Source organism: Triticum dicoccoides, chromosome 4B (assembly GCF_002162155.2).
Source record: "Triticum dicoccoides isolate Atlit2015 ecotype Zavitan chromosome 4B, WEW_v2.0, whole genome shotgun sequence".
NCBI classification, from domain to species: domain Eukaryota; kingdom Viridiplantae; phylum Streptophyta; class Magnoliopsida; order Poales; family Poaceae; genus Triticum; species Triticum dicoccoides.
The window spans coordinates 125,923,483-125,940,117 of NC_041387.1; the positions used below are offsets into that span (position 1 = coordinate 125,923,483).

Here is a 16,635-nt window from a genome sequence, read left to right on the forward strand (position 1 = left end):
TTTTAACGTGAATGCAGTTGTCTTTAATGCATAACCCCAAAACAATAGTGGTAAATCAATAAGAGACATCATAGATCGCACCATATCCAATAAAGTGCGGTTACGACGTTCGGACACACCATAACGTTGTGGTGTTCCAGGTGGCGTGAGCTGTGAAACTATTTCACATTGTTTTAGTTGAAGACCAAACTCGTAACTCAAATATTCGTCTCCGCGATCAGATCGCAGAAACTTTATTTTCTTGTTACGATGATTTTTCCACTTCACTCTGAAATTCTTTGAACCTTTCAACTATTTCAGACTTATGTTTCATCAAGTAGATATACCCATATCTGCTCAAATCATCTTGTGAAGGTCAGAAAATAACGATACTTGCCACGAGCATCAACACTCATTGGATCGCATACATCGGTATGTATTATTTCCAATAAGTCAGTAGCTCGTTCCATTGTTCCGAAGAACGGAGTTTTAGTCATCTTGCCCAAAAGGCACGGTTCGCAAGCATCATATGATTCATAACCAAGTGATTCCGAAAATCCATCTTTATGGAGTTTCTTCATGCGCTTTACAACGATATGACCCAAACGGCAGTGCCACAAATAAGTTGCACTATCATTATTAACTTTGCATCTTTTGGCATCAATATTATGAATATGTGTATCACTACGATCGAGATCCAACAAAATATTTTCATTGGGTGTATAACCATCGAAGGTCTTATTCATGTAAACAGAATAACAATTATTCTTTAACTTCAAATGAATAACCGTATTGCAATAAACATGATCAAATCATATTCATGCTCAACGCAAACGCTAAATAACATTAATTTAGGTTTAACACACTAATCCCGAAAGTATAGGGAGTGTGCGATGATGATCATATTAATCTTGGAACTACTTCCAACACTCATCGTCACTTTCCCTTCAACTAGTCTTTGTTTATTCTGTCACTCCTGTTTCGAGTTACTAATCTTAGCAACCGAACAAGTATCAAATACTCAGGGGCTACTATAAACACTAGCAAGGCACACATTAATTACCTGTATATCAAATATACCCTTGTTCACTTTGCCATCCTTCTTATCTACCAAATATTCAGGACATTTCCGCTTCCAGTGACTATTTCCTTTGTAGTGTAAGCACTTAGTTTCAGGCTATGGTCCAGCTTTGGGCTTCTTTGCAGGAGTGACAACTTGCTTGTCTTTCCACTTGAAGTTCCCTTTCTTTCCCTTTGCCCTTTTGTTGAAACTAGTGGTCTTGTCAATCATCAACACTTGATGCTCTTTCTTGATTTCTACCTTCATCGATTTCAACATCACGAAGAGCTTGGGAATCGTTTTCGTCATCCCTTGCATACTATAGTTCATCACGAAGTTCTACTAACTTGGTGATGGTGACTAGAGAATTCTGTCAATCACTCTCTTATCTGGAAGATTAACTCCCACTTGATTCAAGCGATTGAAGTACCCAGACAATCTGAGCACATGCTCACTAGTTGAGCGATTCTCCTCCATCTTTTAGCTATAGAACTTGTTGGAGACTTCATATCTCTCAACTCGGGTATTTGCTTGAAATATCAATTTCAATTTCTGGAACATCTCATATGGTCCATGACGTTCAAAACGTCCTTGAAGTCCCGATTCTAAGCCGTTAAGCATGGTGCACTAAACTATCAAGTAGTCGTCATATTGAGCTGGCCAAACGTTCATAACGTCTGCATCTGCTCCTGCAATAGGTTTGTCACCTAGCGGTGCATTAAGGACATAATCCTTCTGTGCAGCAATGAGGATAAACCTCAGATCACGGATCCAATCCGCATCATTGCTACTAACATCTTTCAACACAGTTTTCTCTAGGAACATATCAAAATAAACATATGAAAGCAACAACGTGAGCTATTGACCTACAACATAATTTGCAAAATACTACCAGGACTAAGTTCATGATAAATTTAAGTTCAATTAATCATATTACTTAAGAACTCCCACTTAGACAGACATCTCTCTAGTCATCTAAGTGATCATGTGATCCAAATCAACTAAACCATGTCCGATCATCACGTGAGATGGAGTAGTTTCAATGGTGAACATCACTATGTTGATCATATCTACTATATGATTCACGCTCGACCTTTCGGTCTCCGTGTTTCGAGGCCATATCTGTATATGCTAGCCTCGTCAAGTTTAACCTGAGTATTCCGCGTGTGCAACTGTTTTGCACCCGTTGTATTTGAACGTAGAGCCTATCACACCCGATCATCACGTGGTGTCTCAGCACGAGAACTTTCGCAACGGTGCATACTCAGGGAGAACACTTCTTGATAATTACTGAGAGATCATCTTAAAATGCTACCGTCAAACAAAACAGAATAAGATGTATAACAGATAAACATCATATGCAATCAAAATATGTGACATGATATGGCCATGATCATCTGGCGCCTTTGATCTCCATCTCCAAAGTACTATCATGATCTCTATCGTCACCGGCACGACACCATGATCTTCATCATCTTGATCTATATCAATGTGTCGTCACATGGTCGTCTCGCCAACTATTGCTCTTGCAACTATTGCTATCGCATAGCGATAAAGTAAAGCAATTATTTGGCACTTGCATCTTATGCAACAAAGAGACAACCATAGGGCTTCTGCCAGTTGCCGATAACTTCAACAAAACATGATCATCTCATACAACAACTTATATCTCATCACGTCTAGACCATATCACATCACAACATGCCCTGCAAAAACAAGTTAGACGTCCTCTACTTTGTTGTTGCAAGTTTTACGTGGCTGCTACGGGCTGAGCAAGAATCGTTCTTACCTACGCATCAAAACCACAATGATAGTTCGTCAAGTTGGTGCTGTTTTAACCTTCGCAAGGACCGGGCGTAGCCACACTCGGTTCAACTAAAGTTGGAGAAACAGACACCCGCTAGTCACCTGTGTGCAAAGCACGGCGGTAAAACCAGTCTCGCGTAAGCGTACGCGTAATGTCGGTCCGGGCCGCTTCATCCAACAATACCGCTGAAGCAAAGTATGACATGCTGGTAAGCAGTATGACTTGTATCGCCCACAACTCACTTGTGTTCTACTCATGCATATAACATCAACACATAAAACCTAGGCTCGGATACCACTGTTGGGGAACGTAGTAATTTCAAAATTTTCCTACGCACACGCAAGATCATAGTGATGATATAGCAACGAGAGGGGAAAGTGTTCGTCCACGTACCCTCGTAGACCGTAAGCGGAAGCGTTTAGCACAACGCGGTTGATGTAGTCGTACGTCTTCACGATCCGACCGATCCAAGCACCGAACGTACGGGGCCTCCGAGTTCAGCACACGTTCAGCTCGATGACGATCTCCGGCCTCCGATCCAGCCGAGCTCCGGAGATGAGTTCCGTCAGCACGACGGCGTGGTGACGATGATGATGTACTGCCGGTGCAGGGCTTCGCCTAAACTCCGCGACGATATGACCGAGGTGGAATATGGTGGAGGGGGGCACCACACACGGCTAAGGAACGATCCGTAGATCAACTTGTGTGTCATGGGGTGCCCCCTGCCCCCGTATATAAAGGAGCAAGGGGGAGGAGGCGGCCGGCCAAGGGAGGGCGCGCCAGGGAGGAGTCCTACTCCCACCGGGAGTAGGATTCCCTCCTTTCCTAGTCCAACTAGGAGATCTTCCATGTAGTAGGAGTAGGAGAGAAGGAAAGGGAAGAGAGAAGGGAAGGAAGGAGGGGGTGCGGCCCCTCCCCTTAGTCCAATTCGGACTAGGCCTTGGGGGGGCGCGCGGCTTGCCCTAGGCAGCCCCTCTCTCTTTCCCGTATGGCCCAATAGGGCCCAATACTTCTCCCCGGCGAATTCCCGTAACTCTCCGGTACTCCGATAAATACCCGAATCACTCGGAACCTTTCCGAAGTCCGAATATAGTCGTCCAATATATCGATCTTTACGTCTCGACCATTTCGAGACTCCTCGTCATGTCTCCGATCTCATCCGGGACTCCGAACTCCTTCGGTACATCAAAACGCAAAAACTCATAATAAAACTGTCATCGAAACCTTAAGCGTGCGGACCCTACGGGTTCGAGAACTATGTAGACATGACCGAAACACGTTTCCGGTCAATAACCAGTAGCGGGACCTGGATGCCCATATTGGCTCCCACATATTGTACGAAGATCTTTATCGGTCAAACCGCATAACAACATACGTTGTTCCCTTTGTCATCGGTATGTTACTTGCCCGAGATTTGATCGTCGGTATCCAATACCTAGTTCAACCTCGTTACCGGCAAGTCTCTTTACTCGTTTTGTAATGCATCATCCCGCAACCAACTCATTTGGTCACATTGCTTGCAAGGCTTATAATGATGTGCATTACCGAGAGGGCCCAGAGATACCTCTCCGACGATCGGAGTGACAAAACCTAATCTCGAAATACGCCAACTCAACATGTACCTTTGGAGACACCTGTAGTACTCCTTTATAATCACCCAGTTACGTTGTGACGTTTGGCAGCACCCAAAGTGTTTCTCCGGTAAAAGGGAGTTGCATAATCTCATAGTTACAGGAACATGTATAAGTCATGAAAAAAGCAATAGCAACATACTAAACGATCAAGTGCTAGGCTAACGGAATGGGTCATGTCAATCACATCATTCTCCTAATGATGTGATCCCATTAATCAAATGACAACACATGTCTATGGTTAGGAAACATAACCATCTTTGATCAACAAGCTAGTCAAGTAGAGGCATACTAGTGACACTATGTTTGTCTATGTATTCACACATGTATCATGTTTCCGGTTAATACAATTCTAGCATTAATAATAAACATTTATCATGAAATAAGGAAATAAATAATAACTTTATTATTGCCTCTAGGGCATATTTCCTTCAGTAGCACCTTTTCCACCGTCGACCATAGCCGCTTCGCCGCGGACCTCGTCGCCAGCGACATTTCCGGCCAGGTCCGGCGATGCCACCACCACCACTCGACGCGCGGTCGAGTGACCGTTCGAACGTGCCTAGCCGCACCCCTTTTCGTGCCCCGTACGCGTTTTCCGGCCAACTCCGACGACGCACCACCGCGGGTAGGCTCGCCGGCGTCACTCTGTCGCCTGCGCTGACCTGGCACCGACGTGGCACTGCCTGGGCCACTGGCCAGTGGGCCCAATGGGTCCCGCTCGCCCGGTTGACCCACTCCACCCGATGACTGGGTTTTGACCAGTCATTGACATGCGGGCCCACTCCCTTAATTAACGTTTTATTTATTTAAAATTATCTAGTTAACTTAATGAGGCACTGACATGTGGGGCCCAGTTGCTAATTAACCTCATAGTAGTTTTAAATAAACTCTATTAAGGCCTCTATCTATGACAAGTGGGCCCCACTGGTCTTTTTGACCAGTCAACCGCACCGTTGACTGCTGACGTCACACATACGTCATGCTGACATCATATTCCTTTTCTGTTATTTTAAATAATTTCAAAAAATGTTTTAAACTTTAGAATTCATAGGAAATAAACCGTAACTCGGATGAAAATGTTTTCTACATGAAAGTTGCTCAGAAAAATCCAACGAATCTGAATACGTGGTCCATTTACCTGTCAGATGCCTCTAACTATCTGAACATGGAACATTCCCCCTCCGTTCTTCTATCTGGCACAGGTCCGGAACCGGGAAAACATTCCTGGTTGAATTCCCCTTTCACCTATATCGTGTAGCCATACGTTAGGTCACACCCGGCACAACATATTGCCACGTTATGCTTTGTGATGCTATGTTTGCTTTATATTTACTGTTTCTTCCCCCTCTTCTCTCTGGTAGACCCCGAGACCGATGTTGCCCCTGTGATCGACTATGTCGACGATGACCCCTCCTCGCCAGAGCAACCAGGCAAGCCCCCCCTTTGATCATCCCGATATCGCCCATTCCATTCTCTCATGCTTGCATTAGATTTTGCTACTATTATTGTTTGCTCCTATTCTGATGCATAGCCTGCTTTTGTAACCTGCTTATTGTTACCTTACCTGCTTATCCTAAACTTCTTAGTATAGGTTGGTTAGTGATCCATCAGTGACCCTCCACCTTGTCCTTGTTGCCCCTGCTTCATCATCGAAGACCCAATCAACGGGATCAAAGACCAGGCCCCGGCACCGCACATCACTTCCCCTTAGTTGCTCGACACTACTGGGTTACTATCGAGTGCCGAGGGTGTGACCTCATCAGCACTTCTGATGTTAACCCGGTAGTGTAGTTATTCGATCGTGGTCATCGAGGGTGATTCCGCCTTAACCACTTCCGATACGACTCTTTCGTGCAACCCCTCAAGTGTGAACCTTGAGGGTGGATCCTCTTACGTTCATCTTGATGATTACATCGAGTGGAATCCGTCGAGGGTGACTCCTCAGGTTTTCCCCTTAGTGTTAGACACACAGTTACTATGGTTACTATGACTTTACACTGAACCATGTTACTAAAGACGGGTCGGCCCTGAGGGGTATCCGCGTGAGCATATTTGCGAGTGATGAGGAGTCAGGTTAACCTGGAGGGTGCCCGCGAGATAATTACGAGGCATGGCCGGGCATTCTTAGCCCTTGCCGCAAGTCCTCGAGATGGGGCAACGGGGTCACATCTTTTGTGAGTCTCTGCTTGTTACCGCGTGTTCCTAATCCACTACGATTTGGATATTTGATCCGAGGGGTCTCTGTCCTGATAGCACTAACCTTCACATGGCATAGTATGGGCGTTCTGCATTGTATTCATCAGCCGAAGCTTATTAGACGTCAGCGACTAAGCGGCGCGCGCCGGGTTGGACTGGTAGGCACCTGCCTTTTTAAGGAGGTAGCTAGGTCTGCTCACCGGCCGCCCTCGCAACATGTAGGAGTTCCCGGGGCGATGGCCCATGACCCCTGGGGGCATAGGTTTAGTCCGGCGTGCTGACCTCTCTATTAAGCCTAGGTCGGGTTGCGGCGTATTGTTTGGTTGAGGCCGGGCATGACCCAGAAAAGTGTGTCCGGCCGGAGTTAATCGAGCGTGGTGGGTAAGTTGGTGCACCCTTGCAGGGAAGAAAACATCTATCGATAGCCTATCCCACGATAATGGACACTCGGAGTTGTATCCCGATCGATACAACTAGAACTGGATGCTGAGGCATGAAATGGATATGTGGCTCCGGGAGTCGAGAAAGGATCCCGAGGCGTTTACAACAACATAAATATGACTTATGTTATATTACTCTACTCCCCCCTCTTGCTGCAAGACGATGGTTTCCAGAAGATGCTAGTCTTCGATAGGACTAGCTTCTCCCCCCTCTTATTCTGGCATTCTGCAGTTAGTCCACAGATACTACCCCTTTCATTGACACTGATGCATAAGTAGTGTATATCCTTGCTTGCGAGTACTTTGGATGAGTACTCACGGTTGCTTTGCTACCCCTTTTCCCCCTTCTTTTTCTCTTTCTGGTTGTTGCAACTAGATGGTGGAGTCCAAGAGCCAGATGCCACCTTTGACGACTGCTACTACCCCGAGGGTGCCTACTACCACGTGACGGACGCCGATGACCAGGAGTAGTTAGGAGGCTCCCAGGCAGGAGGCCTTGCCTTTTCGATCGATGTTGCTTTTGTGCTAGCCTTCTTAAGGCAAACTTGTTTAATCATGTCTGTACTTAGATATTGTTGCTTCCCCTGACTCGTTTGTATTCGAGCCCTCGAGGCCCCTAGCTTGTAATATAAAGCTTGTGTTATTTTAATTTGTGTCTAGAGTTGTGTTGTGATATCTTCCCATGAGTCCCTGATCTTGATCGTACACATTTGCATGTATGATTAGTGTATGATTGAATTGGGGGCGTCACAAGTTGGTATCAGAGACGACTCCCTGTAGGTAGCCCCCTTTCCAACTCCTTGGCAGAAGTTGAGTCTAGTCACTTAAAAAACTTTAACTAACATGACTATGTGGCTTACGGGCCCACGTCACCATTGGGTGGTATTAGGATCTTTTATTCATCGTATATACTCTGGGACTCTGATCTCTCGTCTATTCAGGTTAAACATTTTATTAACTCTGACATTAGGCTCTCGTACCCACTTCCTCCCGGAGAGCCCCGACATTATCGATGATCGCTTGCTTCGCCAGAAGACTTCAAAGATACTCTATGATGTTCTCCCAAGAACATGTGCTCGTCACTTTTGCAATTCACTTCCACCGTCAACCCCTATGTATAGCTACATACACCTGTCGTTCATACATCAATTTCAAGTTGCTCTTGTTATTACAAGATGCCTCGAATTACACTCCGATGTTTCGAGAACCCCCTTCCGCAACTGCCTTGAAGTTCTTTGCCGCATTAATACCCCTACGAATAATTCCACACACTTATCAGGGATTTGTTCATCCCCAGTTGATCATATGTCTCACAAAATTCTTCGAATGCAATTCGATCTCCTGAAGATCCTCTGCAGCCTAGTGCTCCCGAAAGTCTTGTGTGCCTGCATTATGGTAAAATCCATATGTCCAGCAATATTCGTTAACATCCTTTGTCATTGTCATCCCGAGCCTATTGTTTCATTATGTTGTGATTGCTTGCGATCATCAGTCGAACGCTGAAATTTGACCTTCCTGCTCATACGTCATTCTAGACATGAGTTGGATCTCGGCCAATCATGTTGTAACTGATTGTCCACCTAGTTCCCTTCAACTTGAACGTCGAATTATTCAGTTGTTTCTATAATCTAATGCCTTCACATTCTTTCCCTCATCTCATTGAGTACTGATACTCACATCAGATACATTGAGGACCGCTGAATCCTTTGTTGGATTATTATCCGGCAATGTCTGATGTACCAGATCGGCTAATGCTCCCAGGTTGATGCAATGTATTCCACCAGTTGACTGGAGACTTTATTATTGGTATATCGATCGGGGCCAAGGCCTTCATGTATGGGTGACAGATCGGCCATAGGAGTACTCCGGGATATACACCAGGGCAACTAATGTCGAGCATACGATGATGCCTCCCGTTTTCATTTCGTGAAAGTCCCCGTCTTTAAAGCCTGTTTTGACCAAGCAAGCAAGCTGGAGCACCTTTCACGCTAGCTTCCCATCGCTCGAAGTACACTTCCGGTGCACTTCTCACTGCTCAACCACTTTATCTTTAACCGCGGAAGAGTGAAATGAAAAACTCTTCTTGAAGAAGAGGACTCTTCTGCTTGATCTTTTGATACGGTGAGGGAACAGGTTTTATGCGTTCTTTGAGCAAATGGGGAAACAAACTACTGATACAGAAATCTTTCATTCACTTTAGAATTTTTATTGTAATTTCTCTTTGATTTATGGGTTGTTATTTATTATTTCGATTTTTGATAAACGAAACGAATCCAAGCCCGACAAGTAGAATTCCATTCGGTACCTTTGGGGTTTTCTTTTTCCTTCTAGATGACGGCGGGCAAGCTTCAACTTCAAAGTCACCTGATTTGGCACCAGCCAAAGGAGTAGGAACAGCAGCTGGGGAAGCACCATTACCATCCATGGGATATTGTGATAATAGCGGCAGATCAAACAAGAACTTGATGAAAAGATAGAAAAAAATTATGAAAAATCCGAAGCCCACCTTAATCCATTTTGTTGAGGATCTTGCACTTATTCCGGCCCTATATTTACATAGCCTTTCTGATCTTGTGCGCTCTTCCCCTGATACATATTGCCTTCGGTAAATTGTATCCTCTGCTTATTGTCAACCATGCTCTGTCATTGAGCTGATGTTATATGCTTTGGAAGTTAGTGGTATATGTTCCTAAGATACCCCTACGGGTTGAACCTATACCTTTCCTAAATCTATGTGAACTCGAAAGAGATGTGAGTCATACTCTTCTGGTGCTTCACCAGATAAATCTTTTGTGCTACAAATTCTTCGAAAACAAGGAGTGAATGAAAGATTATGCATTGAAGAACTGGGAGTCGACCTTGAACCTTTGTGTTCATGCCCATGGACCCGATGTAGAACTTATCATGGAAGTTGCTCGTAAAAATAATTACCCCTTGCTATAAGTCCATCTTGTATCGGTGGTTTGGTCATTCATAACCGTGGTTCCGACCATAGTTTCTCTTTAATTCCATTTCCCGGACAAGTTAAAATACTTGTCTACTGCAAGTCATTTCACTTGTTCAACCTCTAATTTGATCTACCTTCAAGTATTGCCTCATGTTATCTCGAGGATATTGTGTCATTGCACTACCTTTTGTAAATTCTTAATTGAAGTGATACTCCGTCACATCATTCCTACCTGATTGGCTACATCATTGTCGTGCTAAATTTTAACTGTGCTACCTGGACCTTCCCGGAGCATAATTTTTGATAATGAGCTAACTTACGTCAATCTTCCTCGTCATATCATTTCACCTTGAACAACAAGCTTGATTTCGAGTTTGTGTCGTACCCGTGGTTCCAGTAACCTTTCGCATCATTCCTTTGACTTGATGTCGTCGCTGATCGATTACATCTTCATGAAACCTCTCGACAAATGTGTCGTGATCATCAGCATCATTCCCAACTTTTCCAGGATATCAACCGAATTCATGATGAGAAATACCATCCTTTCCCCCTTGGTGAATTGTTGTTGGGCCCGTGGGCCCCATCCTCATCTTTTCCTGCTAAAATTGTATGACTTATTTTATAAGTTGTTTCCAATGGGTCCTTGTGTATCCAAAGTCTGACCTTTCCTTGATGACCATGTCAATGCTATCCCGAAGCATGGCTGTGGTACTCCGGACATCAACAAGAACATTGGAAGCGCCGCTAAATCTTCTTGATCAATTATCCAAACACCGTTGTATGGGTAAACCTCATAAATTCCTTGCCCCTTTGTCTAATTGGTTTCATACTTGGAGCCTTATCATTTATACCATGCTATGCCTTTCCTTGGGAAAGATATACTCTTATACCCAGGTATAAACACATTTTACTTGCCATTGGTCTGTTTAATCTGATAATCATATTTTCCTTTCATTGTTTTGTTTAACATTTTTCGTAATCTAACTTGTCTGAGCAGAGATAAAGAAACTATAACAGCAATCTATGAAAACATGATAGTCTATAATATGCAAATGGTACATATACTTCTGTAACTCAACAAATTCTGAAAATTTAAGACAAAATAAACAATTTGCATATAAATACTGTGTAAAAATTTCAGAGACTTTTGACGTTCTAGTAAAAAATGTAAATTCACATACTACTGCCAAAGTTTTCTGTTTTTGCACAGCACACACCAAACAAGCAATTTAAACATCCTAAAGGTAATTCTTGCCACATGAATTTTATAATACAATGGATTTGTACAAGGGGATAATTATTTTTGTGAGAAACTTGTATGAAAAATTCTACATTATTTCCATGAGCATGAACACAAGTGTTCAAGGTCGACCCTCACTTCTTCAATGCAAAACTTTCCAATCGCTTCTCTTTCTGAAAAAGTTTTAGGTTCCCCTCTATTTTTTGTTTTTAAATATTTAAATGGCACACATAATAAAATTTATATTTCATAAAAGAAGAAAAATACTCCATAAAACTTCCGGGTTGTCTCCAAGCAGCGCTTTCTTTAAAGCCATTAAGCTAGGCATAAGAGGCAAGTAACTTTTTTTGCATTTATTTATTTTGTTTGTTTGTTTCACCCACAACTAAATAAGGAAAACAAGAAAAAAAACAAAAAAAAACAAAATCTACTTAGTGAAGAAAGCAAACAAGCATACATGGAAATATTAACCCCACGCTATTGCTCCCCGGCAACAGCGCTAGAAAAGAGCTTGATAATCCCCAAGTGCAAGGAATCATCGTAGCAATTTTCAAAGATGGAAGTGATGAGTATGGAGTGTTGAACCCATAAGGAGTTAAATGTAAGATCAATATTCTCTCAAGCCCTATCTGTCACTAATACGACTCTACGTACACCAAGCGTTTGCTTTTATCTAGAAACGAGAAATAAAACTACATTGTGAGTATAAAAATATAAAACTATGTTTGCTTTGCATGATATGAGAGAATTAAAATATAAAAATAGGTGATGTCAACATAAAGTTAGAATATATTACAATATATTACAAATAGCGAGTGTGGAATACTGATGGATCGGTGTGTGGAATTGTCCTAGGCAATTGATAACAAGATCGGTAATCATTATCGCAATTTTATATGAGGGAGAGGCATGAGCTAACATACTTTCCGTACTTGGATCACATGAACTTATGATTGGACCTCTAGCAAGCATCTGCAACTACTAGAAATCATTAAGGTAAACCCAACCATAGTATTAAGTATCAAGTTCCCTTTACTCCCATATGCAACAACCCCCACACTCTGGTGTAAGCTTATGTCACTCTAGCCACCTATTATAAGCGAATCCAGTGTTCAAGAAATCATTAACTGGTAGTTGCTCGGTCGGTGTACAAGTAGCAATTAATCAGTGAATCAGCCTATTAACTGAATTAATCGGTCGACCATTAATCGGTAGATTATTAGGAACTTGCTAACATATATCTAGATTTTTTTTATGTATTATACCATACTCCCATCCTCCCACCTATGTAGTATACCATAACATGCTGCCATACACATATGAAAAGCATAAAGAGGTGGTAAAATCATTAATCCTAGCTATTACCGAGTGGGATGGGCTAGAAGGGGTTACAGGCCAAACATTTGGGCTTTGTTTGCCCCCCCGTTAATGAGCCAGCAGGGATTAATCGGCATGACAACCGATTAATTGGTCTAACTGGCCAGTTAATCAACCTGACAAGTTAACGCGACGAATAGGTGTTATTCCATTCGGCCATGATATGAGTAGCGATTAATTGACCCGTTAATTGATCAATTAGGTGAATTCTTGAATAGTAAGCGAATCATGAACATATTGCAACACCCTACAACGGAAATCCCACATGAGTGTGTGGCACGGAAGGCACCATAGGACAACACCAAAATAAAACATACAACTCAAACCAATCAAGATCATCGATTAACCCAAAGAACAAAAGCAATCTACTCAAACATCATAGGATGGCAACACATCATTGGATAATAGTATGTGGCATAAAGCATCATGTTCAAGTAGGGGATTACAGTGGGATGCGAGAGAGTAGACCGCTGAAAATAGACGAGGGAGGTGATGAAGATGGTGATGTTGATGAAGACGATCACCGCGGCGATGGTTCCCCCGGCGGCCCTCTGGCGCACCGAGAGAGGGGGGGAGAGAGTCTCCCCCGTGGACTTCCTCCTCCATGGCCTCCCCCTAGATGGGGAGCGGAGGGGCGAGAGCCCCTCCGAGATTGGATCTCTCTCTTTCCTTCTATTCTCTTTTGTTTCTACGCTCCTGTTTCTGGCCGAAAACCGTTTCTTATATTCTCGGAGATCCATAACTCTGATTGTGCTGAAATTTCGAGGGGATTTTTATCCAAATATTCTCTTTCTTGCGGCGGAAGAAGGGCATCAACCGACCTACGGGGTGCCCACAAGCCACCTGGGCGCGGCCGGGGGGTAGGTCATGCCCTGGTGCCTCATGGGGCCCTCAAGCACCATCTTGTGTTGATTCTTCCTCCCAAAAATCACATATATTCCAAAATAAATCTCTACACATTTTTGTCGCATTTGGACTTTGTTTGGTATGGTATTTTTGTGGAACAAAAAACATGCAAAAAATAGGAACTGACACTGGACACTGGATCAATAAGTTAGTCCATAAAAATAATATAAAAGTGCACCAAAACCATATAAAACTCATGTAAATATAGGATGAATACTTCATAAATTATAGATACGTTGGAGACGTATCAGGAACTCCAACTACGATCCACCCTGACTCTTCTACTTCCACTGCACTCCGGAGTCGGTAACGATCATGATCCAAATCGTTTATGCATCTTCATATTGTTCCTGAGTGATCGTAGGCGATTTATTTTGTTTACTACTATATTTTCCAACATGTTCCCCCTTTCTTGCAATTTGCTACATAATTGAATTCAGAGAAATGTAAATATTTTATTCCTTTGTGTACTACTAGGGTCCTAACCTTCCCATAGGATTGAAAAAACGCAGGGTACTTTTAAGGACTATGGTGCCCCATCAGGTCGGCCCAGTGGGTGAACTCTACTAATTTTTCCTTACATTTCAGTGAGTGCAGAGATTCGGTGCCCAAGGTGCATCTACACCCGGACGACAGTAGTAAATTCAAATACAATAGTAAAACAATTCAATCTTTTCTGAAATTTTTGGGGTTCGAAGATACTCGAATGCGCGATGAAAGGAACTTTGAAAAAGAACAATGTTTGGACCCAAAATTTTCTAGAGCTCATCGGATGTCCAAACACCATGAAATTTTGCATGCTCCTTGAGCACCCGAGCATCTTCAATGCCAAAAATTTCAAAATTGTTTGAATTTTTACTATTTGTTTCGAAATTACTGTTCAGGTGGAAATGAGCCTGAACTTTGACGCAAATTACCACATTTCCAGTTATCTATCATGTACTACTCCAAATACTTATGACATATCAATTTTAGTTGCCCACGGTCCAACCATTCCCGCAACAACGTGCGGGAAATCATTTACTAGAAGTAGTTTGGTTGCATCACAGGAAAAACATAAAAACATTGTATAGAGATGTTCTAGTTGCCATAGGAATTTGTTTGGCGAATACAGTTTGCGTATTTTTTTCATTAATAGGCAGGAGAGAACAACAATAACACCGGTGTGGGAAGCACAGAACAAAGAACGAATACAAGACAACGCTAAACTTGCCTAGCTCGAACTCCAGCCAGGGAAGGCGAGGAGCGGAGACACATGACACCTAGACCATGTCACGACCATCACGAGGCACCTCCATCACAGGGCATGACTTCGGAGCTGCCCGAACCAATGTGTTCCCACCCTGAGCGCCTAAGGGAGTCACAAGTGGGTACCATGACCCACCTAGGTCGTAGAAAGAGGCCATGGAGGAAGTGCCGGCGATGTCATACATTGCACTCTAAATGCCCTCCCCTGAGAAGTATCCCAAACCAAACACGGCGTCCAATATCTCCAAGTTCAACACCGAACACGCCACGAGCAACCAAGACAACGCCATCAAGAAGGGGATGACGTCGTAACGCCGCTACAGCCCTATCTGAAGGAGAAAGGCCCGCGCAAAGCATAACACCTACGAGAGGAGGCACACGTGAAGAGTGTTGGCGGTGTTTAACTCAAGGATGAGGTCGCTTGGGATGAGGGAAAGATGGCGGGCGCCTGCGCGCCCAGCGACGGACGAACGCAATAAGCCATCCTAGCGCCGGATGAACGCCTCGCCGCCATCATCCTAGGGCTTTCCGCTAGCTTACTCAGGTAGTGGCGAGGACATGAGCGTGGATGAGTGGCGGTGGCTAGGTTTACGGGCCACCCGCGTCGCCCCTACGAGGTTGTTTCAGTGGACTATCTTTTTCATTGGAATTTTTTCAAGAGTTATCTTCTCTATTAGAATCCTATTGAATTGGTGCGTAGAAATAACATTTCATTATATACTTTCACGTATCATCTCCCAACAATATATTTCAAGTATTCATTTCATCATAATTAATTTCATATAAATGGAAATCTTACATTTTTGTTTTGGAATTTATTCACTCCAAAAGGAATCTTGTGGGCCAAAAGAAATGAAAGCCCACAGCCCAATCTCCAGTCCAAAGAGAGCGATCACTCCCTCACCCACCCACCCCCCATCCCCGTCGTTCCTCCCGTGGTCCACGAACCATTTCCCAAAATTTCCCCACTCGCGAACCCTAACTTCGACCAGCCTCTCGCCCCAGATCCCCTCCCCCTACTCTCACCAGGAGCAGAACCCACCCGCTCGGACCGCTCCGCGTAATCGCCATGTGGGTACTCCTCCATTTCTGAGCCCTCATCTCCTTCCAGTTCGTTGCTCGGTAGCGTCTGAATATAGTTTGCCTGCTTCCCGCGATCCGTGCGTTTCGTGTCCTTTGTGCGTGTAGCTGCATTGGTTGTTTCCTTTCGGTCGAAGCTATATCGATGCAGCTACGGATTTGCGCCAGAAATCCAGCGGGTTGGGGTATGGTCCGGTTGGTCTCTGATGGGTCACGGCAGGGAAATGATCTGGAATGGGGAGGAACAAACTTGCTCTGTGGTCTTGGGGGTAGATTGTGAGCTGCCCTGGTGGCTTTCCGTGCGTGTGGGCAGCTCGTTGCTTGCTTTCGCTTGGAGAATCGTGAGCTCGATGCTATCTTCTGTAAGAGGCATCTCCAGCCGTTGGCACCCCCAAGAACACCACCGAACCAAAAAAGTTGGTGTCTTGGGGGTCATCCGGCGAAATTTGGCGAAATAAAGAGGGCATCTTTCCAGTCACACCCCATCTCAAGCAAAAGTTTGTGAGGAGAATGATTAAGTGGGCCAAAAAAAGGACATGTGGTGAGACACGATTCGCCGAAACTTCCGCCGGCGCCCCCAAGAGCCCCCCAGCGCGCCGGGTTTTGCCTGGGTTTGCCGGCGCTATTTTGACGTCCGGGGGGGTGCTGGGGGCGTGACTGGGCTGTTTTTCGGCGAAAAGCACCGTCCGAGCCTAAAACCGAGCCTAAAAAGGTGTCCTGG

General features: G+C 44.1%; 1 protein-coding gene across 1 annotated transcript in view; it reads left to right on the plus strand.

Annotated features, from left to right (window-relative positions):
- The first annotated feature begins 15,746 nt into the window (after positions 1 to 15,746).
- The window catches only part of LOC119295415 (cytochrome b-c1 complex subunit 6-like), an 11,695-nt gene continuing 10,806 nt past the window's right edge, over positions 15,747 to 16,635 (plus strand). The window contains exon 1 of the mRNA XM_037573836.1: positions 15,747 to 15,905. Within this exon, the coding sequence (XP_037429733.1) occupies positions 15,904 to 15,905 (2 nt within the window). The 5' untranslated portion in view covers positions 15,747 to 15,903. The remainder of the gene's footprint in view (positions 15,906 to 16,635) is intronic.